General features: G+C 46.6%; 1 protein-coding gene across 1 annotated transcript in view; it reads right to left on the minus strand.

Moving 5' to 3' along the window:
- Nucleotides 1-7067: 7067 nt before the first annotated feature.
- Nucleotides 7068-23824, minus strand: part of LOC126530530 (sialin-like) — a 69656-nt gene continuing 52899 nt past the window's right edge. Inside the window, exons 8-10 of the mRNA XM_050177799.3 lie at nucleotides 21925-22080; nucleotides 21307-21392; nucleotides 7068-9340 (exon numbers count right to left, since the gene is read on the minus strand). Of these exons, the coding sequence (XP_050033756.1) occupies nucleotides 9122-9340; nucleotides 21307-21392; nucleotides 21925-22080 (461 nt within the window). The 3' untranslated portion in view covers nucleotides 7068-9121. The remainder of the gene's footprint in view (nucleotides 9341-21306; nucleotides 21393-21924; nucleotides 22081-23824) is intronic.

The raw sequence follows: 23824 nt of genomic DNA on the forward strand, positions 1-23824 counted from the left end.
CTCAGCAACCTTCGGTTTGCCGATGACATTGTTCTATTCAGTAACACTGCGGACGAGTTACAATAAATGATTGAGGTCCTTAACAGGGAGAGTGTAAGTGTGGGGTTGAACATTAATTTGCAGAAGACATAGATAATGAATAACCGAGCAAGGGAACATGAGTTCAGGATCTCAAGTCAGCCTGTAGAGTCTGTGAAGGAGTACGTTTACCTAGGTCAACCAATCACAGGGAACCCTGACCATGAGAAGGAAATTCACAGAAGACTAAATATGGTTTAGATCGCAAACGGCAGACATAGTGGGTTCCTGACTGGAAGCTTACCGTAAATATTGAAAAGAAAGGCATACAATCAGTGCATTTTACCGGTGCTGACATATAGCGCAGAGACTTGGAGACTGACAAAGAAGCTTGAGAACAAGTTAAGGACCGTGCAAAGAGCGATAGAACGAAGAATGCTAGGCATAACTTTAAGAGACAGAAAGAGAGCGGTTTGGATCAGAGAACAAATGGGTGTAGACGATATTGTAATAGACATTAAGAGAAAAAAAAATGGCACTGGGCAGGTCATGTAATGCACAGATTAGATAACCGTTGGACCATTGGGGTGACAGAATGGGTACGAAGAGAAGGGAACTGCAGCAGAGGACGGCAGAAGACTAGGTGGTGCGACGAAATTAGGAAATTTGCGGGTGCTAGTTGGAATCGGTTGGCGCAGGACAGGGGAAATTGGAGATCGCAGGAAGAGGCCGTCGTCCTGCAGTGGACATAAATAGGCTGAGGATGATTATATATATATATATATAATTACTCGTGACATGTTGGTGAAAATTTCAGTTTGTTGATCAGAATATTAAACGAAAATTATTATGCTAATTACACAGCCTGTTGTTGGCATGGTTGTCACCTGAACACACCTTGTAGTTCATTATGAATTCTTGTGAAGAATTGGTGTTCATAGGAAGCTCTTGAATTTGAAAACCACGTGGGACTTATTGTGCGGGTACATCACAGTGAATGCAAGCAACACCATCTAACGTAAGACATAAGCTTGATCACACCACCTGCCGTACACAACCAAAAGTTGGCGTGAAATTTCGGTTAGAACAACTTCTGTGTAGGTAGCGCTTGCCAGTGCATGGGGGTTTCACATTTGCAAATAATTTTGGAAAAGGCAGGAAGCGAGTGCAATTTGTGACATGGCTTAACTCGAGCATGGCAAGGGCCTGCAAAGGCATTTGGGCAAGTTCACTAGAGCGTGTCTACTGTACTAGCAACTGGGGCGACTACGCAGTTTGTGCGGTGCACGCATGTGCATGAGCCTCCCGCCTATTACCAAATTTTGGCAGTTACTTTGCACATGCATCCCATTTGACGTGCATCGGCCTAAAACACACATAGCACACAAAGCCTGTAAGCAGATTTTAATTACTCTAACACAAATATACTTTTTGTGAGTGTAAGGCACACACAAACGTACATACTCACTAGCAGTGTTGGCTGTCCAGCGCACATTGGACCAATTCATAAACAGTGCACAAACAAGGAAAACCTCATCCTGAATCAACATTTCAATAAGGGCACTTTTTCATGTGTTAGCAATCTTATCATACATTTTCGGAGGGCTATGCTTTATCTATGTAATTATCTAACCGTTTCCATACCTACCTGGATTACTGGGTAATCTGTGGTCGAATGGGCAGCACATCAAATTGCTGTCCTGAGGGAACAGGGTTCAAAACCAACCATTGAACTAACCTGGGTCACTGAGTATATGGCAACGTGTACATACGTGCCGCTCCTCAATGAACCTCTTTCGCGCTGACATGGTTCAATGTAGATGCTGGACCGGCTAGGTACTGCTGTTTGAAGAAACTTTTTAACGCCAACTTGGAACACTGGGTATGAGCCGTTCGGACTGGGCTGGTTTTCAATTAACCTTTTTGATGCCAACTTGGGTGACTGGGTAGGTGCCACTGGGAATGTGCTGCTCTACAACGATGAAAAAGTTCCCCTAAATTTTTCCAGCGTGAATGGAATCGAATCCCTGTCGCAAGGATTTCTCAAGGACGGCAACCCGACGCATTAGCAGGCTGCACCACAAATGCAGTGGGTATGTGCCACTTTTACATTAATGCCTTTCACGCCACCGCTTTGGCGAGCTGTGCCATGAATGCATGGGGTATGTGCTGCTCTTCAATGAACTGTTCGCCTACTTTGGTCACCGCAAGTACGAGCCACCGAGTGTGCGGCAAGCGAGTGAACAAGCCTCGGCATTCGCACGCACCAGTCTGCCACGTTTCTCATCTTGGGCGCCACACGTGGACTTCTCAGCAGTGCCACTAGATGGTGCAGCGTGTCCAGAAAGAAGCGGTCACACGCGCCGACGCACCATGCATTTCGGAGGCCACGTGCAGGCTTTGTGGCAGCAGTGCTATAGATGGCGCTGGGTGTTCTTAGGGAAGGGCTAACAAGGAATCCTGCTGCAGTACACACCTCATACATAACTCATTTCGATGGTGGCAATATGTCGCTTTATATTTTCTATAATTTCCCGTTGCTATGTTCAATGCTAAATGCATTACGTTGACAGTCATCGTAAGATGGGTTCTGATGGAGTATTTTTGGCAGGGTTTTTATTTAGACTTCCTCTCCCTTTAAGGGTGAAAATCTTAAGAACTTTAGGAAGCTATGTTTGCTTTTACTAATTACGCTTAAAATAGCCCTAATCTATCTCCAATAATTTAAAAAAACAATCAGGTGCTTCTCTTCTAACTTTTAGAATCCTTTCTTCAGACATTGTGACACCAACAGGGTAAAATATTGGCTCATATACAAGGGACGTTAGTTGGGATCAGTCTGATAGCACTTCTTTGCTCTGAGAAAAATCTCGTCCCCCCAAAATAATCATCTCTCTTGCAAGCGTTTCCTTTCTCTCATGCTGCGTGCCTGGTACTTCCAGGCCACCGACAGCATGCGTGTTGCCAGCATAACGTAGCACCCTTGACAGGAAAGTAGCGAGCGCATAGTTTTCAAGAAAAGATACGCAAGCAAGACAGATGATTATTGTTTGGGGAAAAGATACGACCCAAGAGGGTGTAGACTTTTTTACAGTGTTTGCCATGCAGTCACATGCCCACTCCTCTTCATGTTCCCACTTGCCTCGTGTGGAAGCAACTAATTTCACCTCGTGAAGTGTCTACTGCCCTGTGCATGTAACAGCAACAGCCTGCAGCTGAACAGTGATGGGATCCTGATAAGCGGGATTTAATGGTGTTTTCAAACAAGAAAGAAGCGCCAACCCAACATTCAGTACTGATGTATTGTCCATGTGCCTTCTAGAGAAATACGTGGCAAAGAGGAGAGAGTGCCTTAGTCACCTTCGAGCTCAGCTTGGAGTGGTTTAACAGCCCTTATTAGTCATCATTTAATTTTAGTATCATTTAATAGCTATGATGCACTTCCCTATTCACACTTTTTAATCTGAACCTTATACCTCTTGATTACCTCTCCAAGTTTTTTTTCTTGTTTTTTTCTACATTAACCCTTTTTCCAACTGTCTAAATACTATTTCTGCTTACCTCCCGCCATTCTGGCAAAAATAAGCACACCACTTTTACATCTCCTACTTAAATTAGTCTATTTATTCTTGCCCTGCCACCTGCTTTGCTTTCTTGGTTAAAAATCATAGGTTCTCCTAACCAGCACCACTTAAAAGGCACCTACCCCTACTATCACTACTAATTCCTTCATTTAATCATCACCTCATTTACCCAGCGCTCACCTTACTCTTTTCTTCCCACTTAGTTTTCCTGCCCTTTAAGCAGGAAGAAGCTATATCATCATCAGCCTATGCATATCCACTGCAGGACGAAGGCCTCTACCAGTAATTTTCAGTTACCAGTCTTGTGCCAGCTGATTCCAAGTTATGCCTGAAAATTTCCTAATTTCATCCCACCATTCAATTTTCTGCCATCCTCAACTGCATTTCTGTTCCCTCAGCATTCATTCCATAACTCCAATAGATCATGGGTTACCTGCCTTACACATTACATTGCCTTCCAAACTCCATTGCTTCTTCCCTAAATATGAACTAGAATATTGGCTACCCCCATTTATACATGCCGCTGCCTTTCAGTCTCTTAACGTTATGGCTTCAGAAGGACCACGCAATGAGCGTTCCATTGCTTGTTGTGTGGTCCTTTTCAAGCTTCTTTGTTAACCTTCAAAGCCCTGCTAAGGAAAACTGTTGTTGCCCTGATGAAGCCAAGTCCCCTTGTTGGAAAGCCGGCTGCAGCCTGAGACTTTCTTGCTCAACCACTGTTAATTAATATGAATTGAATGCCTTAGGGCAGACACTGGCAATGACGGCTGACTCTAAGCACATCCAAGCGATTCAAGAGCCATGAACGAAACCACCCGCTCACCAATGCGGTCCTTCAACACTAATCCCTCAGGCTGTAAATCAGCACCAACTGAACACCTTGTGTAATGCTTGCATACGCAAGCAATCTTCTTTATTTCTGTGTTAACCTCCTCCTCTGTTTGTCATGCCTAAATGGCCCCGATATTAAAAAGAGAAAAAGAATAAATGAAATGAATGCAATGCCAACAGCTGTGACTTAGAATGCAAAAGAGGCTCCAAAAATAAAGCCAGACGATGCCACCCGACTAGGTACTGAAAGCACAAAACACCGCACAGTCCCATGAACCACAGAAAACATTTATTCTGTGTTTCCTATGTTTAAGACAGATAGGCTGGGTCAAATTAACCTTTCTCTACACACGTCTGTGTCACCACAGGTTTCCCACTGGAAGTTAACCAATAGAGAAATTTTATCGATGGCCAAAAGAGACATGCATACTTCAGCTGAAGTGAGCATATTAGCAAGAGTGAGTCTTCAGTTTCTGTTCATCCTGGAATTTATTTCACATAGCACAAGGGCCATACAATGTCTAGACATGGTTGTGCAATAATTTATACAGCAGTGACTGCTTGTAATTATTTTTTTTGTACTTTTCAAACTGTTTATAATCATTTTTGTCATCTTGCTATCTGCCATAAAATGGCCACCGACCAGTAAAACTGTTCATAACTGCCTGTAGCCGGTAGATCCCTTCTGACACTGCTTTGGGAAATACTAAAACTACATTGAATTGAATTGAAAAACAGTTATATGCTCTGAATGAACTGCCACTAGCATGCAGTACTTTACCCTCTGCCGATATGATTAGCAGTGCTTTCACCTGACCACTACTCTAGAAGACCGTAGCCTCCTTGATGAAACTTTGCAGAAATATTTTAAAATGCAATTAAGTTAGTGGTCCCTGTACACCTTACACTGAATTCAAATTTCAGCACACAGTGTGCTTTCTGCTCGCTTTCAGTTTGATAATGAAGATTTTATTGGCGCAAGGGCCAGATATCGCTGTAATTTCAAAGCCCCACTAGGCTGTTCTGTTCAGAGTATGTTACTAGTTGCATTTCTTGTAATGCTTTTCATAACACTGCATCAGGAACTTTTTCATCAGTAGCTTGGAGATGTCTGTACATGTTCCAGCCTCTACTGCTCTATAGCTACCCTTTGATTGATGTAGGTGATCTCTCTGGGCAGTTCACCAAGCTCTCCCATGGTATTACAGAAATGTTTCATGACCGTCCCGCCCATAGTGAGACTAATTAGTAGGGTTAAGGGCACTTTTATTGTATGACTGCAATATCTGGTAAGAGGGACTAGTCAGGCACTGTCGCCTTTAGCCCTCCTTTTAAGTGTGTATTTGTTATGCACCAGAACTAATTTCAATTTCAATCACACCCCAAATTGGAGTGCTGTGCTGGCGATTTCTACGTCACAATCGATTTTTTGGCGTCCACTGGAGGGACATTACAGAAGTTCACAGAGACAACCTTCAAAACTCTGCTCACATTTCTATTGCTTGTGGAAGTAGGTTGGTCGACAGAATAAAAACACAAAGGCAACACTCTTCTTTCTAAATTCTATGCCCAAACTTGTTGCCAATGATGCGAGTGAAATACTGGGGTGCCACAGTATTTTAATTAAACTACGTGTCGGATGTTTCCGTATTCTAAAACTCAAAAGTTTCCAGGCATTGTCTTTGTTTACATTTTGAATGCAAGGTGCCATGGTACTTTAATTGAACTACGTGTCGGACATTTCCACATGGGGAAACTGAAAACAAGTTTCCAGGCGTTGCCATTGCTTACGTTTTGAATGCAAGGCTTTCTTTCTCCGTTGTTAAGCAATTAACTTGACCTGATCAGGAATTGCCATAAGCAATGACACCACAGTGGAGTGGCAAAGAAATTTCAGGGAAGCATTGCATACGATTGTTCACTTTTTCCATTCTCTCTAGATAAAAAAAATAAGGACACCTTTGCTCATAGTAAGATAAACTCATTGAGTATTGATTTATTTTATTGGCAGAATGTGCTTAACACCTCAATGCTGCTTTCGAGCAATGAAGGGATGCCGTGGGATAAGTGGAGCTACAAATTAATTTCGAATACCTTGCATTTTTCAATGTGCACTAACATACTAGTACCACATGGGTGCTTTAGCACTCTGCTCTCACTGGGATATGGACACCGTAGCTGGGAATAAGACCTGTGACCTCACATTCAGTGGCAGTATGGCTGTCAAAAAGCCACTTTGGTGGGTCTATGAGGAGTTCAAGGAAGTGTAATACGACTTATTAAAGTGAACCATTCTTTGTGGAGTTGGATGGATTTTGAGGCTTTGGTTATAGAGTGAGACGAGGACATTTGTGAAGAGGTGGATGTGGTGGTAAGGGTGTGGAGAGGGAGTACAAATGAGGAGGGATGCCGAGGAAATGATGGCGCCTGCCACCATACATATGTGCTCAGTCATTGGCAGTAAGGATGCGCTCAGTGTTGTGGTGTAGTCTAACGCTACTTGTGGCTGTGTATGCGTTCCAGCCGAGCCATGCACCGCTGTACAATACGGAAGGGAGGAAATGGTGGCTATTTTAGAAAGAACGCAGATAATGGAGTGAAACTTGGTTTAGCCAAAAAGACAGGAAGCAAAGATCCTCTTACTTTGACAATCATTTTCGGTGGTATCTGTGCAACTTTTAATTCTCTTTAGCATCTCTTAAACATGCGCTAAACCACAGAAGAAACAGGCTTTCTCAAATCACTTCTAGTAAAATACAGCCATACAGGAGGCAAGTAATAGAGTCAGCAACCTTGTGACGAGTGAGAACACTCTAGCCACACAAGCACCTAGGTCATGCAAATCGCCACAGAAAGTTCTGAAAATAATCTCTGGCAATTCGCAATGATGTTTGCTCGCATCACACAAGTGTTTAAACAGCTCCATGCAAAAAAAAAAGTAAGAACATGATCACACTGAACAACCGTGGTGATGATGGCCGCATGGATAACAGGAACAGACCATCAGCAATGCTTCTGTGGACAAGCAACATGGAGTAATTTAATAACAGACAACAAGAGGAATGTATATTTGTTTAAAAAAAACAACCTAGTGAGTATACAGCATTTTAACATCTTAAATTTAAAAATGTACAGCTTATAAAATCACTTTGTCAGACTAAACTTTCACCACAGAGTCACCACTATAGAAACAGTTAAGCACAAACTAACCTTGGCCGCTCTTAAATCCATGAAAGACACTTTCTGAACATGCCAAGCCTTGTGCTATGTTTGCGCTACAGTTTGCGCACGTAACTCTTCTAAGCCACATGAAACAAGGATCAATGAACATCAGTGAAGCAGCATGCAACAAACAATGGACATACAATGGAAGTAAAAGCACCATGCACCACCTGACAGCTGTCATCTCAAAAAGATCGCTGTAGGGCTTTAGCGCCAGAAAATAACAAATCCAGGCAGTCTGTCCTTATCTAAGTACAAATTTGACCAGGAACCTGCTTTTCTGAACTCTTTGTTCTGTGTTTGTGCTAACCCATACAAGAAGGTGTTTCACCAATCAACTTGTGGTGCCATTTTGTTGCAGGTTCAACCATCTTTGTGCTTCAAGGTTCTTTTTTTTTGTTTTCTGCGCAAAGGATTAGTACAATGAACACAGTACACTGACGTTGTGTGGTCTAATAGCCCGAAGTGGGAAAAGGTGCTGCAAACACTTCACATTTCTTGGAGCCCAATTGTGTGCCAAGGCAATGTGGTATTTTATAAAAACTCCCGTCTTCCCACTTGCCTAATACCAACTAACAAATGTATGTACCCTCTCCTGCTTGGAACGATCCGGTCTGCAGTATTCTGTAAATAAAATAAAATAAATAAACTATGGTTCCTTAGGATTGTCAGACGGCATCCTGTGTGGGGAGCACACGCGCCCATCTTCCCCGCGTCGTCGCGTCGAGTGCAGCTCTCCCATGTCTATGGGAGAGGTGCACTCGACGCAACGACACGGGGAAGATGGGTGCGTGTGCTCCCCACATCTGCTATACCTACTTATAATGCTGTGAATGGGCAGTTTTCTTTTCCTAAATGTTTGTTTCACCTAGTTAAACATGCAAATTGTGATGGATCACTACAAAAAAATTGAGAGAGAGAGAGAGAGAGAGAGAGAGAGAGAGAGAGAGAGAGAGAGAGAGAGAGAGAGAGAGAGAGAGAGAGAGAGAGAGAGAGAGAAAGGAAGGTGGGTGGGTTGTACATAAAGCACCTTGACTGACCAGATGTGCCATGGTCACAGCGGCGTGCACCACAAAAGGGGAACCAAGTCCATCACTGTTGCCTTGCTAGCCAGCCGAATGGTAGGCGTGCCGTCATGCTAAGAGCCTGACAAAGAAGCCTTTCATGCTCTCCCTTGAACAACACTTGACAATCTCCTGCATGCAGAATATTGCAATATGACACGCCTAACTAGCTGGCTACCTGTAGTTATCTGGTAAAACTGAGCACGATTTGTGCAGTGTTCTTAAAAACCTTGTCACAGGTGGATAATCCATATTGCCACACAGGTGACGATGCGCAATGACTTGTAGGTGCATCACAGGGAGCCTTCGCACGTTGACTGTGTGAGTGCGTTGCGGGACTTCACCGGTTCGCGACCACATGGGAGAAGTATTCACATGGGACAATGTGCATCACAGGGTGCATCACATTAGGTGCATCTCGGCAGCCACGGCATGGAAGTCTTCGGGGTCTTCTTCCGAGTCTGACTCCGGGTGTGGGAAGCTCATCAGGGTGTTCTTCTTGGTGGGTGCCACCCCCCACTCTTCCACTTTGGCCGAGCCAAACAGTACGAAGCTCACTGCACCAAAAGTGTAGATAGCCGATGCCAGCAGGAACAACTTCCGCCACTGCGCCAGGCTCTCCTGCATTTGAACATGTCAACGAAGCTCAGCTCTACTTGAACGGTCAGGTTCACATAAAACCTGGTTAATCATGTGCGACTGCTTCGCACGTGAAAGAAACTGTGGAATTGTGAGTCCCATGCCTGATACCTGAGCTTATGTTCCACAAGATTTTGGACAAGAGAATGCTTTTTAATCTGTTGCTTTGTCAACATGTAATTGCAATTACCTCATCATGGTTATCACGACCTCTGAAATCAAGCAGCACAAAGTACTGCACCGTTTATATTGTAGGCCATGCAGTTTATAAGAAAGCGCCCTCTTTGCACCTTTTTACTGTTGTCATATCTGTGTGATGTGGAGAATATTGGCAGTGCTTTAAGCTAGATTTTTCATGTATACGTTTGTTCCCTGCAGGTTTGCCTTAGTTATTTATGTTGCAGCAACACTCATTTTGTCGCAGGATACAAAGTGTAGTAGGTTCTTATTTTTATAGTAAGCGGTTGGAATACCCTTGTACCCTAATAAAGGGAAAATCAGACATCCACTCGTTTGTAGCAATTGCTACAAAGGAAACCCATACGGGTTCCTCGAAAGAAAAGCCTCAGAGTTGAAGAAAAATTTGTACTGGTCCGGGACTCGAACCCGGGACCACCGCCTATCCGGGGCAGCCGCTCTACCATCTGAGCTAACCAGGCGGCTAGCAGATGGCAGGGCGAAGTCGAATTTGTTGACAACACATGAAGCAAAGGCAAGTGTTTGACGTAGTAGTTCTGCGGAAACCCACAAGGTGGAGAGAACGATTTAATAAAGGGAAAATCGGACATCCACCCGTTTGTTCATTCCCAGTTCGAGTCCCGGACCAGGACGAATTTTTCTTCAACTCTAAGGCTTTTCTTTCGAGGAACCCGTATGGGTTTCCTTTGTAGCACTTGCTACGAATGGCTGGTTGTCTGATTTTCCCTTTATTAATTACTTCTCTCCACCTTGCAAGTTTCCGCAGAACTACTACGTCAAACCCTTGTACCCTTATTTTTCATAGGCCATTTTGTTATGGTGTGTATGTATATATTACTGCTCACTCCATGAAGAAATGCTTACTTGGTGCCTAGAGCTTCTCTCACGCGTTTTTCTTTGGTGCGTTGTATTTCCATCACACTGCTAAGCTACTGTGATTCCACACCAACTAGCCCACCTGTCAGTTACTTGGCACGTGTACTGTTAGGCAGAGTAAATGGTATGCCATTGCATGCCATACATTCAAAGCTGGTGGCAATGCCCCGAGAAAGGCCACAGGTGTACGATAGTGCTATCCCTGCCTTACACTCGTATCGCACGAACATTGATCAACGGCTATCGAGTCGATGTCCTTCAAAATTTTCAAACTCTATCAACGCAGAAGAGTTGTACCACTGTTACCATGCAAACTTAATGGTCCTTGAAATGTTTCAGTAATCCGACACCGAGTGCAGTGTGTCTTTTTCAAGTTCCGAGCACGCATATGCTGTACCCTAGCAGTGAGCACTCGAAACGTTTTGTATGGCATTGACGGTTCGTGATGCAGATGCGCGCATATGGAGTAACGCAGGTAGCCTGCAGCATAGCTGATGTGGATGCGAACTCATATGGTCAGTGCAGTGCCAACGACATGGTACTTACAGTATTGTTACAAAATTCCAGCTGTTCACAATGATATTCGATTAACATGCAGTAAGTACATCACACTATAAGCTGACACGATGCCAATAGCAACAAGAAGCCGACCCGAGGCCGACACCAACGCTCGGGCGACTGTCTGGCAGACAGTGTCAGTGGTGGACATGTTGTCATACTAGGATGAGACTGATGTGACCGATCACAGCGAGTCGTCATAGTGTGTCAGGGTTTCGTGCCGACGACAGCGACAAAACCAGTCTGCGGACTGTCGTGCAGGTGGTCGCCGAGTGACAACATCGCATGGACAACGCAGATGTCACAGCAACTGCGCTTTTATATTTATTTATCATATCGGAATACTGTCAATCCCTTCTTGGGATTTTTCCAGGAGAGGGCAAAACATACAAATACAGGTTCAGTGGTAATATTTTTTTTTAAGAGTGAAAAATAAAGGCAAAACATGCAATACACATGACAATAATAAATAAAACTGATGATGGCACTTGAATACAATAAATACAGTGAGAGGAACACTGTAATATAAGATTATGAACAAGGTTATGCTGAGAGGAATGTAAGCACAGAGCTTTCAGCGAGGGTAATAAATTTGTCTATGGTGCGCTGGGCTGTGACTGATGGATGCAAGCGATTGCAATCTCAGACAACTTGTGGAAAAAAAGAATATCGGAAAGTATTGCTGTGACAGAAATACTCTTCAAGGGTGAGTGCATGCTTGTGACATGTTAATCTTGTAGTGTTTATACGAACAAGGTCTGTGGGAGACATCTTTAATGCATTATTAAGCAGTAAATTCAAAAACTTTAGACGGTGTAATTTAGCATGGCTGGACAACGTGGAATATGTATTTATTGACGCTCAAAGTGAGTAGAGACATGCTTACTAAGTTGAAATACTCCATTTATAGCTCTTGCCAGCGGTCTGCATTGAGTTCAAGGTGTAGTTGATCTTGTTCAGCTAAGCTTAGTTGGCCTAGCACAGCTGATGAGTTTGTGTGCTACTGGCAGACCTGAACTATAGGATAAGCAAAGCAGGACAAAGGAAACTGCTTTTATAGCTCAGTTCTGGCCCTACTGACTTGAACCACTGTTAGCATAGTACAGTGCACACACACACACCAAGTGGGAAACAGCGACATGGTGTGCTGCCAACACCAGTGCGCCACCATTCTTGATTGAAGGCTGCCGGTTGTACTCAGTGGCGATTCCATGAACGAAATGAGACTATGTAAAGTGTAGATGTGCGTGTATTATGCTGACAAATTTCCTAGTTAAAGAGAAGCACAGTTTGCCTCTGATGCTAAACAGCCAACAAGTGACGGCCCTTCCAATACTGCAGCGTAAACAGGGGACATATTCTTGGACAGTCACTTTTGGCAATGTCACTATCTGTGCACCCTTTTGGTTGGTCAAGCAAAACCGGATGAGCTGATTGGCTGGATGGGCACTCTTATGTGAAAGGGATAGTACCTATTACCGAAAGTGATCATATGAAAATACACCCCCAGCAACCTAGCTAAGTTGCCATGCGAGTACAACAGATTTTGGTGTTTTTGCTTGAAAGCTATGTGCTCTGCAAATGAGTGCTTAAATGCGCAGAATGTACTCTAACAAAATGCTATCGAACACGCAAACTATATGCTGGACACAAAGCATGAAAGGCGAGTACCAGCTATCAAAATCAGCAGTAAGCACCCTTCCCATACTTTACACGACCACCTATTCGCTGTTTTCGAAGTGCCCGGGACGCTCGTAACTGCTAGTTTCAGTGAAATACAATGTTTCTGATATGCACAAACCTGTACATCTTGCAGCATTTCATAATTATACATGTTATCGGTGCGCTGTTTCCACTGCATGTATTTGAAGTGAGCAGCGAGTGGTGGCTGTATCCACGCCAATGTAAACAAATGCGCCATTCTATTGTTGTATAAACACTAGGCCACTACGGTGAAAACTTAACTATGAGAGCAGTTTTTATTGTCCTACTGTGTAGGTTCAATGCAAGTCCAACATTAGCAAAAGCATGAACTTGGCCGCTACGCTAACCTCCACCAAGCGCAATCGAACCCAGCTCAAGCTTGATGCATGCGGCTGCCAAGTGCTCAAGTTTGTGCATTTCAACTTCCGAAGCACATTTGGATTCATATTGAACACAACTGAATGTGAATACAGTAAAACCTTGTTAAATCGTACCCGCTTAAACAGTAGTTTCATTTTAAAAGTAGTAAAGTCAAATCCCCGACTCAGCGGCCATTGAACATCATGTGTTTTGTATCCGCATAAACTGTACCAGCTTATTGCGTACATATTGTCACGTGGTCGTGACGTTGAATAACACAGTAGCAGTACTGTGAACGACAAAACTAACTTTTATTGGGCGAACCTGTGCCCACAAAACAGGCTACACTTATAGCACAACGATAGCGGCGAACACGCTCGGCGATCGTCGAAAAATCTGATCAGCGGGTTAAGCGCGTCGGCTTTTATACAGTAGTCGTCGAATGTTCCAGACTAATCGTTCGGACCCGCGTGCCTTCCACAAAGTTCTACAGCATTCGCGTCACGCGATGAAATCAGATAACACAAGGTTCGGCGACAACAGACAGCCGTGTAGAAGCATCGATAACTTTCCAGAAAATTCGGATACATGCAGGCGCGTCCCACGCTGTGCGATTACATTTCTTAGGCGGCGGAACGTGGTCGCCCGATAAAGATAAGTACACGTGTCATTACCCCCCTCTTAAAAAGCATCGCCCCGATGCTGCTAACAAACGAAAGTAACAAAGAAAAGCACTCGTAGCAAAGAAAACAACAAACTAAGGAAGTTCATCAGCGTCCGTAAAATGGTTTAAGGCGCACCACGTGGACCACTTCAGATCGTGCGCGGCGCCGCTGTGAGTGCGAAATGCCGTCTGGCACGACCTCATAGTCTAGTGCGCCAATACGTCGGATGACCTTGTAGGGTCCGAAATAGCGTCGCAGCAGCTTCTCACTGAGTCCTCGCCGGCGTATCGGGGTCCATACCCAAACACTGTCGCCGGGCTGGTACTCGACGAAGCGTCGTCGGAGGTTGTAGTGTCGGCTGTCGGTACGCTGCTGGGTCTTGATCCGTAGGCGGGCGAGCTGTCGGGCTTCTTCGGCGCGCTGGAGATAGGTAGCGACGTCAAGATTCTCCTCGTCAGTGACGTGCGGCAGCATGGCGTCGAGCGTCGTCGTCGGGTTCCTGCCGTAAACCAACTTGAATGGCGTGATCTGTGTTGTTTCTTGCACCGCCGTGTTGTAGGCGAAGGTGACATACGGCAGGACCGCGTCCCACGTCTTGTGCTCGACGTCGACGTACATCGCTAGCATGTCGGCGAGGGTCTTATTCAGCCGCTCCGTAAGACCATTCGTCTGCGGATGGTAGGCCGTTGTCCTCCTGTGCCTTGTCTGACTGTAGTTCAGAATGGCTTGAGTGAGCTCTGCTGTAAAGGCCGTTCCTCTGTCGGTGATGAGGACTTCTGGAGCACCATGTCGCAGCAGGATGTTCTCGACGAAAAATTTCGCCACTTCGGCTGCGCTGCCTTTCGGTAGAGCTTTAGTTTCAGCGAAGCGGGTGAGATAGTCCGTCGCCACGACAATCCACCTATTTCCGGAAGCTGATGTCGGAAACGGTCCCAACAAGTCCATCCCGATCTGCTGAAAAGGTCGGTAAGGAGGCTGGATCGGCTGTAGTAATCCCGCTGGTCTTGTCGGTGGTGTCTTGCGTCGCTGACAGTCGCGGCATGTCTTGACGTAACGGGCGACATCGGTGGTTAGGCGTGGCCAGTAATACCTTTCTTGTATCCTCGATAGCGTCCGGGAGAAACCGAGGTGCCCAGCGGTCGGATCGTCATGTAGGGCGTGCAGTACTTCTGGACGTAGCGCCGACGGAACAACAAGAAGGTAGTTGGCGCGGACTGGTGAGAAGTTCTTCTTCACGAGTAGGTTGTTTTGAAGCGTGAACGAAGATAATCCACGCTTAAATGCCCTTGGGACAACGTCGGTGTGCCCTTCCAAATACCCGATTAGGGCTTTTAGCTCCGAGTCTCCTCGTTGCTGTTCGGCGAAGTCTTCCGCGCTTATTATTCCAAGGAAGGCGTCGTCATCCTCGTCATCTTGCGGCGGCGGGTCAATGGGGGCGCGGGATAGGCAATCGGCATCTGAGTGTTTTCGTCCGGACTTGTAGGTTACAGTGATGTCGTATTCTTGTAGCCTGAGGCTCCACCGTGCCAGCCGTCCTGAGGGGTCTTTTAGGTTAGCTAGCCAACACAACACGTGATGATCGCTGACCACCTTGAATGGCCTGCCATATAGGTAAGGGCGAAATTTCGCTGTGGCCCAAACGATGGCGAGGCATTCCTTTTCGGTTGTAGAATAATTGCCTTCTGCTTTTGACAATGATCGGCTAGCGTAAGCTATCACGTGTTCATGTCCATCTTTTCTCTGGACTAGGACGGCACCGAGGCCTAGGCTACTGGCGTCAGTGTGTATTTCGGTATCGGCGTGCTCGTCGAAGTGCGCAAGTACGGGCGGCGACTGCATGCGTCGTTTGAGTTCTTGAAATGCGTCGCCCTGTGGAGTTTCCCACTTGAACTCGACGTCACATTTAGTTAGCTGTGTCAGCGGCTCAGCGATGCGTGAAAAGTTCTTGACAAATCGCCTGTAGTAGGCACACATGCCAAGAAATCTACGCACTGCCTTCTTGTCGGTGGGCTGCGGGAAATTTGCGATGGCAGCTGTTTTCTGCGGGTCGGGGCGTATTCCGGATTTGCTGATGACGTGGCCTAGGAATAGAAGCTCATCGTAAGCGAAGCGGCACTTTTCTGGCTTCAGAGTGAGCCCTGATGACTTGATAGCCTCTAGTACTGTGGCAAGCCGTCTAAGGTGATCGTCGAAATTTTCGGCGAATACAACGACGTCATCCAAGTAAACGAGACAGGTCTGCCACTTCAATCCTGCTAAAACCGTGTCCATCACGCGCTGGAACGTTGCAGGCGCCGAGCACAGTCCAAATGGCATAACCTTGAACTCGTAGAGGCCGTCTGGGGTGATGAAGGCGGTCTTTTCACGATCTCTTTCGTCGACTTCTATTTGCCAATAGCCAGACTTGAGGTCCATCGAGGAGAAGTATTTAGCGTTGCAGAGCCGATCCAATGCGTCGTCTATCCGTGGGAGAGGGTATACGTCCTTCTTCGTGATCTTGTTCAGACGACGATAATCGACGCAGAAACGAAGGGTTCCGTCCTTTTTCTTCACCAGCACAACAGGAGATGCCCACGGGCTTTTCGACGGCTGGATGATGTCGTCGCGCAGCATTTCGTCGACTTGTTCTCTTATAGCTTCACGTTCTCGCGGCGAAACTCGGTAAGGGCTCTGGCGAAGTGGTCGAGCGTACTCCTCGGTAATTATGCGGTGCTTGGCGACTGGTGTTTGTCGAATCCTCGATGACGTCGAAAAGCAGCCTTTGTATCGCCGGAGCAGACTTCTGAGCTGCTGTTGCTTAATCACGGGGAGACTTGGATTAATGTCGTAGTCTGGTTCGGCAACCATGGTCGTCGGGGTAGATGCGGCGGAATCCGAGAGGACAAACGCATTGCTGTTTTCCAGAATTTCCTCGATGTATGCGATCGTCGTGCCCTTGTTGATGTGCTTGTACTCCTGGCTGAAGTTTGTCAGCAACACTTTCGTGTTTCCTCCGTGCAGTCGAGCGATCCCTCTTGCGACGCAAATTTCACGGTCTAGCAGTAGACGTTGGTCGCCTTCGATGACACCTTCTAAGTCAGCGGGTGTTTCGGTGCCGACCGAAATAACAATGCTGGAGCGAGGCGGGATGCTCACCTGATCTTCGAGCACACTCAAGGCGTGGTGACTACGAGGGTTCTCCGACGGTATCGCATGGTCTTCCGACAGAGTTATTGACTTCGACTTCAGGTCGATGACTGCGCCGTGTTGGTTGAGGAAGTCCATGCCGAGAATGACGTCTCGTGAACACTGTTGGAGGATAACGAAGGTGACAGGGTAAGTCCGGTCGTGAATGGTAATTCTTGCCGTGCACATTCCAGTCGGCGTTATGAGGTGTCCTCCGGCGGTACGAATTTGAGGGCCTTCCCACGTAGTCTTAACTTTCTTCAACTGGGCGGCGATGTGTCCACTCATGACGGAGTAATCAGCCCCTGTGTCGACTAAGGCGGTGACTGCGTGGCCGTCGAGAAGCACGTCGAGGTCGGTGGCTCTTTGTCTTGCATTACAGTTCGGTCTTGGCGTCGGATCACGACTGCGTCGCGTTGACTTGTGGCTGGTATGTGACGTCGTGAGGTCGTCTTTCGTCGTCGCATTCTTTCCTTCCAGACTTCGTCGGGACGGCGGCGTGTCGTTATGTCGTCGAGGTAGTTTCTTCGGCGTCTTCGTCGGCGGCGGAGGATCTTCGAGAGTTCGACGGACAGCAACCGCACCTCCATCGGTTGCTGCTTTTAGTTTTCCGGATATGGGCTCGCTGACCGGCCCCGGGCTGGGCCAGTGTATGGTCGGCGCTGCGGCGACAGGTAGCGGCCTGGTGATGGCGAACGCGACGGTCGTCGAGAGCTCCACTGAGTAGCCGCGAGGTAGTCAGCGATATCGCGAGGGCGTTCACCTTGCTGCGGGCGCGGAGCGTTGACGGCGAAACCTCGCAGTCCCATTTCCCGGTATGGACATCGTCGGTAGACGTGACCCGCTTCCCCGCAGTGGTAGCAGAGCGGGCGGTGGTCAGGAGCGCGCCAAACGTCGGTCTTCCTCGGGTAGCTCCGCTGGGCGACGGGTGGGCGCGCTGTCGGCGGCGGCGGCGCTGGTCGACGGAATTGCGGCGTTACAGGGCCCTGCCGCGGTCGCTGAGGAGGGCCTTGACGGCGTACGACGGCGGCGTAGGTCATCGCTTCGGGTTGGGGTTGCGGTAATTGAGGTTGCACCTCCGGAACTCCAAGCGACCGCTGAACCTCATCTTTGACGATGTCAGCGATCGAGGCCACTTGAGGCTGCGACGACGGGAAGATCTTCTGTAGCTCCTCTCGTATGACTGCCCTGATAGCCTCGCGCAGGTCTTCGGAGGCCAGTGATTGAACTCCGGCATAGTTTGTAGCGTTGGTGCGGCGGTCGAATTGCCGGTTTCGCATCTCGAGTGTCTTCTCGATGCTAGTGGCCTCGCGAAGAAACTCGTCGACAGTCTTCGGTGGGTTTCGTACCATACCGGCGAAAAGTTCCTCCTTAACACTACGCATTAGTAGCCGGACTTTCTTTTCCTCGGACATTTCCGGGTCGGCGTGGCGGAATAGGCGGCTCATTTCTTCTGTAAAAATCGCGGTGGTCTCGTTGGGCAGCTGCACTCGGGTTTCCAGTAGTGCTTGGGCTCGTTCTCGGCGTACGACGCTTGTGAATGTCTGCAGGAAGCCACTTCGGAAAAGGTCCCAGGTCGTTAACGTGGCTTCTCTGTTCTCGAACCACGTCCTGGCAGCGTCGTCCAATGCGAAGAAGACATGTCGCAGTTTGTCGTCGCTGTTCCAGCTGTTAAATGCAGCGACCCTCTCGTACGTCTCGAGCCAGGTTTCCGGGTCCTCGAATGTTGAACCGCGGAACGTGGGGGGCTCCCTGGGCTGCTGCAGCACGACGGGGGATGCTGGGGCTGCCATTGGGGAGGACTTGGTGGCAATCTTCCTGCACGTCTCAGGTAGGAGTCCGTGCTCTGGGGGCAGTCCTTGCAGCCGGCGGCTAGCTCGCTGGTCTTGGGCGACGTTGGTTTTGTCCTCGGGCTTCGGGCTTGGATCGCGGCTTTGCGGGGGCGTTCGGTACATGAACGCACAAGCACCTCCACCAGATGTCACGTGGTCGTGACGTTGAATAACACAGTAGCAGTACTGTGAACGACAAAACTAACTTTTATTGGGCGAACCTGTGCCCACAAAACAGGCTACACTTATAGCACAACGATAGCGGCGAACACGCTCGGCGATCGTCGAAAAATCTGATCAGCGGGTTAAGCGCGTCGGCTTTTATACAGTAGTCGTCGAATGTTCCAGACTAATCGTTCGGACCCGCGTGCCTTCCACAAAGTTCTACAGCATTCGCGTCACGCGATGAAATCAGATAACACAAGGTTCGGCGACAACAGACAGCCGTGTAGAAGCATCGATAACTTTCCAGAAAATTCGGATACATGCAGGCGCGTCCCACGCTGTGCGATTACATTTCTTAGGCGGCGGAACGTGGTCGCCCGATAAAGATAAGTACACGTGTCAATATCGGTTAACACGTAGTGTTTCCACTTTTCGTCGCGCAAACATGGCGGTGCGTCGTCTCCATTGGGAGGCCCGGCAGAACAACAAGCCTCAGAAATCAGCACAACAGCCTGCAAGTGCCCTGTGCATTTGCGTGTTAAGCCACATCAACATCATTTCGGTGCCGTGCCAAAGAGCGTTGTGGTGTCGTGCAAGCGAGAACTAATTAAACACCGGCTTAAACATTGCACTAGTAGGACTAAACTCGCTGCCTACACGACACTCACTAGACCATTGCTTGAATATGTCGATGATCCCCACACAAAGACAGGTGTCAACAATATTGAAAGCGTGCAAAAGAAAGCCCTTAGATTTATTTATAATATCTATAGTAGAAGAGTCCCGATCACCGATATCAGAACACGGTCTGGCCTCCCATCGCTAGAATTTCGGCAGAGACTGCATCGCTTACAAACTTTGTTTAATATCGTTAATAAACAAACAAAAATGGATCCTGACATCTAAATCAATTTTAATAAAACAAGAGAAACCAGACGCAAGCACAGCAAAACGATTGTGGTGCCACAGACTAAAACTACTGCTTATCGCTTCCCATTTTCCCCTCGAACTATAGCAGAGTGGAATGCTCTACTGTAAGAAGTCGCTTGTATGTCCTCGGTGTCTGCCGTGCAATCTTTGCAATGAAGCGTGTTAGATTTAGAATCACCAGTTTCCCATTTTTGTAATTTTGTACAAGCTGCCTTTACTGAAGCAATAGTCTGTATTTTTAAGCACTTTTTTTCATGGTTCCTTGTGATTTTGACTTGCAGTGCCGACTTTGTACTCACTCGCTCCTGCCTGGACTGCCAAGAGGCAGTTGGCAGTATCTAATAAATAAATAAATAAATAAATAAATGAATATATAAATGAAGGAGCTCATGGTTATATTGCGCTTAGTTTTGCACTGACGATATTAAGTGAAGGACAGGACGTGGACGGACGTAGCGCAAACTACCAACTTTGCTTCACTTCACTTAATATCCCTTCACTTCCCTTCCTTCACTTAATATCGTCAGTGTAAAACTATGCGCAATATAACCATGAACGTTCACCAACTAGCCCCCTTCATTGCTTTACTAAATAAAGAAGCTGTAGATTCACCCGGAAGGTGAAGCATTGATGGCAATAGCAAAGTATTCGACAATTACACTAATTAAGGTTCATATATTGTTGGCAGTATAAATTGCGGTAAACATTTGCTTACAACTAAACAAGCATGGTGTCATGCGCTTACAGACACGCATGAGCAGATCTCACTCAGTGACCGTGAGCACTCGCTGTCACAACTCTGGCATGATGAGGAGTACTGGCATAGAGGATCGAATGCTTCACGCGACCGCTCGCTTCACCACATCACCCACACAGACTGCACGACATCCAACACTAGGCGCACGGGAAGACAGCGCAAGTGAAGGCACCAGCCATCTTGGCTTGCCCTTAACTTTTGCACCTGCTACAGATTACCTCCAACGTACAGTGCATGCGCTCAACCCTGCAGACAGCCATGCGCAGCGACAGAGATACGTGCTCACCTCCTCTAGCATGTGCTTGATCACATGACCTCCGACACTGGCCATGTGGGAAGATGGTGTGCATCGAGCCAGTATCAGTCTTGGCTCACCCTTGCACACTTGGCCTTGCACCAGCCGCATACGGCACGCGCACTGCTCATTCTTATCACACTTGGATTTTGTACGGAACATCATGGCGACGGTGAAAATTCACCCGGAGTGTCTATATAATTGCTACTATCACAATAAAAACAGAAATAGAAGAGGTGCCTGCTAAAGTAGAATGATAATTGATAAGACAATTTATTTTTGACTTCACTGAAGTTGACTGGTGAAGCAGCGATTTTCTGCTATTCATATTTGTCAACCAAGCTGTTGCTGAGACCACCAGGAATGCAGATGACAACATGCTTCAAGCACGCAAGTTAGCAAGTGATGCAGGGCTTGTCTGTCAAGACGGGCAAGTGACTCACGTCGTGCTCGATGATGTAGCCGGTCACCAGGGGCGCCAGCATGCCCGAAAGGTTGCCCATGCAGTTCACAATGCCCATCACGGTACCTGCATAAAAGGGACGCTGCTCACCACAATGCAAGCAGTAAAAGCACAACAGAGGAGCTTTCATATCCTTTCTCTATAAGGACACTGCGTACTTGCATTAGTGCTTATAACACAGTACTGGTGCAGTGCTGGTACCAGTACTGCTTGTAACTGAGTGATGATGGGTGACAGATAAGAGTGGTCTAGATTAAATTTTACAACCTAAATTCAATTAGAACTTATGGTTTTGAGATAGGCTACTTCCAGGATAAGCTTTTCCCCCTTTTTTCTTTATCCAGCGCAGAGTAGCCAGCTGAAAAATTGATGGGCTCCTCATGATATCACCAGAGATAGTATGATAGAAGGTTCCATTAATCAATGATCTCCCGCCAAAATGTTTACGACCTGGAATTTATTATCACGCTCCCAAAGCACAGAACACAAACGTTTTTGCATTTGACCCTAATCCAAATGCAGATGTCATGGCAGGGAGTCAAACCTGCAACCTTGCCACATCTATCGAGTCGCCGCAGTGAGTCAAATTCATGCCAACCTGCAAAGTCTGGCGCAATGTCCAGGGTCAGTGGGCTCTGTCCTCCGACGGTGAATCCGTACAGGGCCATGCCAGAAACCAGGCACACCAGTGCTGCCCTGGCATCGCACCCGACCAGGGGAACCAGTGAAAGGCACAGCGCCGGCCCCAGCAAGCCTGCGCAGGTGTGTAAGTTTTCAATCAGCCATCACTGCCTCCCTCCAGGTGACCTGAAATTGCTATAACAGAAACATTTCCCATGACGAGATGATGTATTTACTGATGGAAGCAAATTCCATTTTTGTTTGGCAGGGATCGCATGCAGTTTCACATTGCTCCATAGCAGGTATCACTGAATGCAGTATGCAGACACAATTAATTCAATCATCAGGTAATTTAATAATCTTATATACTATTACCACACAGTGCTTTACTACAATTCAATTAACTCTTGCAGTCAGTTAATAATTTCAAGGTTTTACATCTCTGTGTGCAGCTACGCAAGAAGCAGATAATCCATGCCAATCACAAGAATTGCAAGCTGGGCTCGCTTGCCTTCATTAAATATTCTTTAATTTATGCCTGGCCATTTGAATGGGAACATTTAAACACCTACAGGGATGTTGAGCAAGCTTGTGATGACAACAAATCACAGTTTTATTTCAACATACAGAAGATATGGCAATCACTGCTATTACACTGGCCCTGGTTCAATAGTGGTCAAACAAGGAATGTCGCTGGAGGCTCTGGCCTTGTTTGGCCACTGTTCATATCTTCAAACCTCTATATTTTTCTCTGAACTTCTGTAATCTCTGGCCTTGCTTTAAGCACTCAAGGATGAGAAAGAGAATGACACAAGGACACAATAAGAATCAAACATCTCGTACTTACTCTGTTCCCTAGTCGTCCTGTCTCAGCACAAGGCAGTGTATTAAATAAACAAATTCTACTGAGCATTCTAAATAAAAAGAAATCTCACTGTCGCTCCTCGATTTCATTGGCTCACGCCAAAACCCCTCATGTGATCCCCCTTCCTCTTTGCCACCCTTAGTGAATTAGCCACTGCTGACGTGACACGAGAGTTACCAGAGTCCAAAACAGGTGCACTTTGCTGTTCTATTTTCATTTTCTCGCTTACAAAAGCTACGTTCTCACTACAAATGACGAATTCGTTATTAGAGAAGCCTATAATCTTTCTATCTAGCTTGACCTGATATTTACCTTTAGCGTCCCTTTAAGGTTGCTGTACATGCATAAACCCCTGCATCTTAAACGTAGCCAACCATACATAAATTTAACGGTCTTCACTTTCTCGATTTTCCAAGGGCAATGTTAACCTCAAAACATTGGTCACACCACTAGTACATGCAGCACACTGCTTACACTCGTCTTGCATCATGCATCAGTGTTATATATAGAAGGTGAATAAAGTACATGCTTGAGGCGGTCAACACCGTTTTTCATGCAAGCTTTAGAATCTCGCTCTCTTTCCACCTGCATTCCAATTTCTCATTTTATGGAACATGTTTTCAGCAAATAATGTGCCACTCCATAAGCCTAGGATGGCTAGAACCATGTTGACAAAAGTAACAGTTAGGGCAAGTTGGCAATACACTATTCAATGTCAGTAGTGTGCAAAAAGAAGAAGACAGCAGATCAGCTCTGCAGAAGCCTGCAAGATGAAGGAAGATTCACAAAATTACAAAATTGTTGTCCACCTGACTTTAGCACGAAGCTAGAATGGCTACACATATGGGTTTCTCAGAAGGAAAGCTCCGCAGTAGAAGAAGACACTCTGGCCCATGGATCAAACCTGGAACTGGCACCTATTTGGGGTGATCAAACTACTATCTCAGCTAACCAGGAGGCTAGCAAATCACACAGCAAGGCCAAATTAATTGACAAGTGAAAGCACAGGGAT

This window comes from Dermacentor andersoni, chromosome 4 (genome assembly GCF_023375885.2).
Source record: "Dermacentor andersoni chromosome 4, qqDerAnde1_hic_scaffold, whole genome shotgun sequence".
Classification (NCBI taxonomy): domain Eukaryota; kingdom Metazoa; phylum Arthropoda; class Arachnida; order Ixodida; family Ixodidae; genus Dermacentor; species Dermacentor andersoni.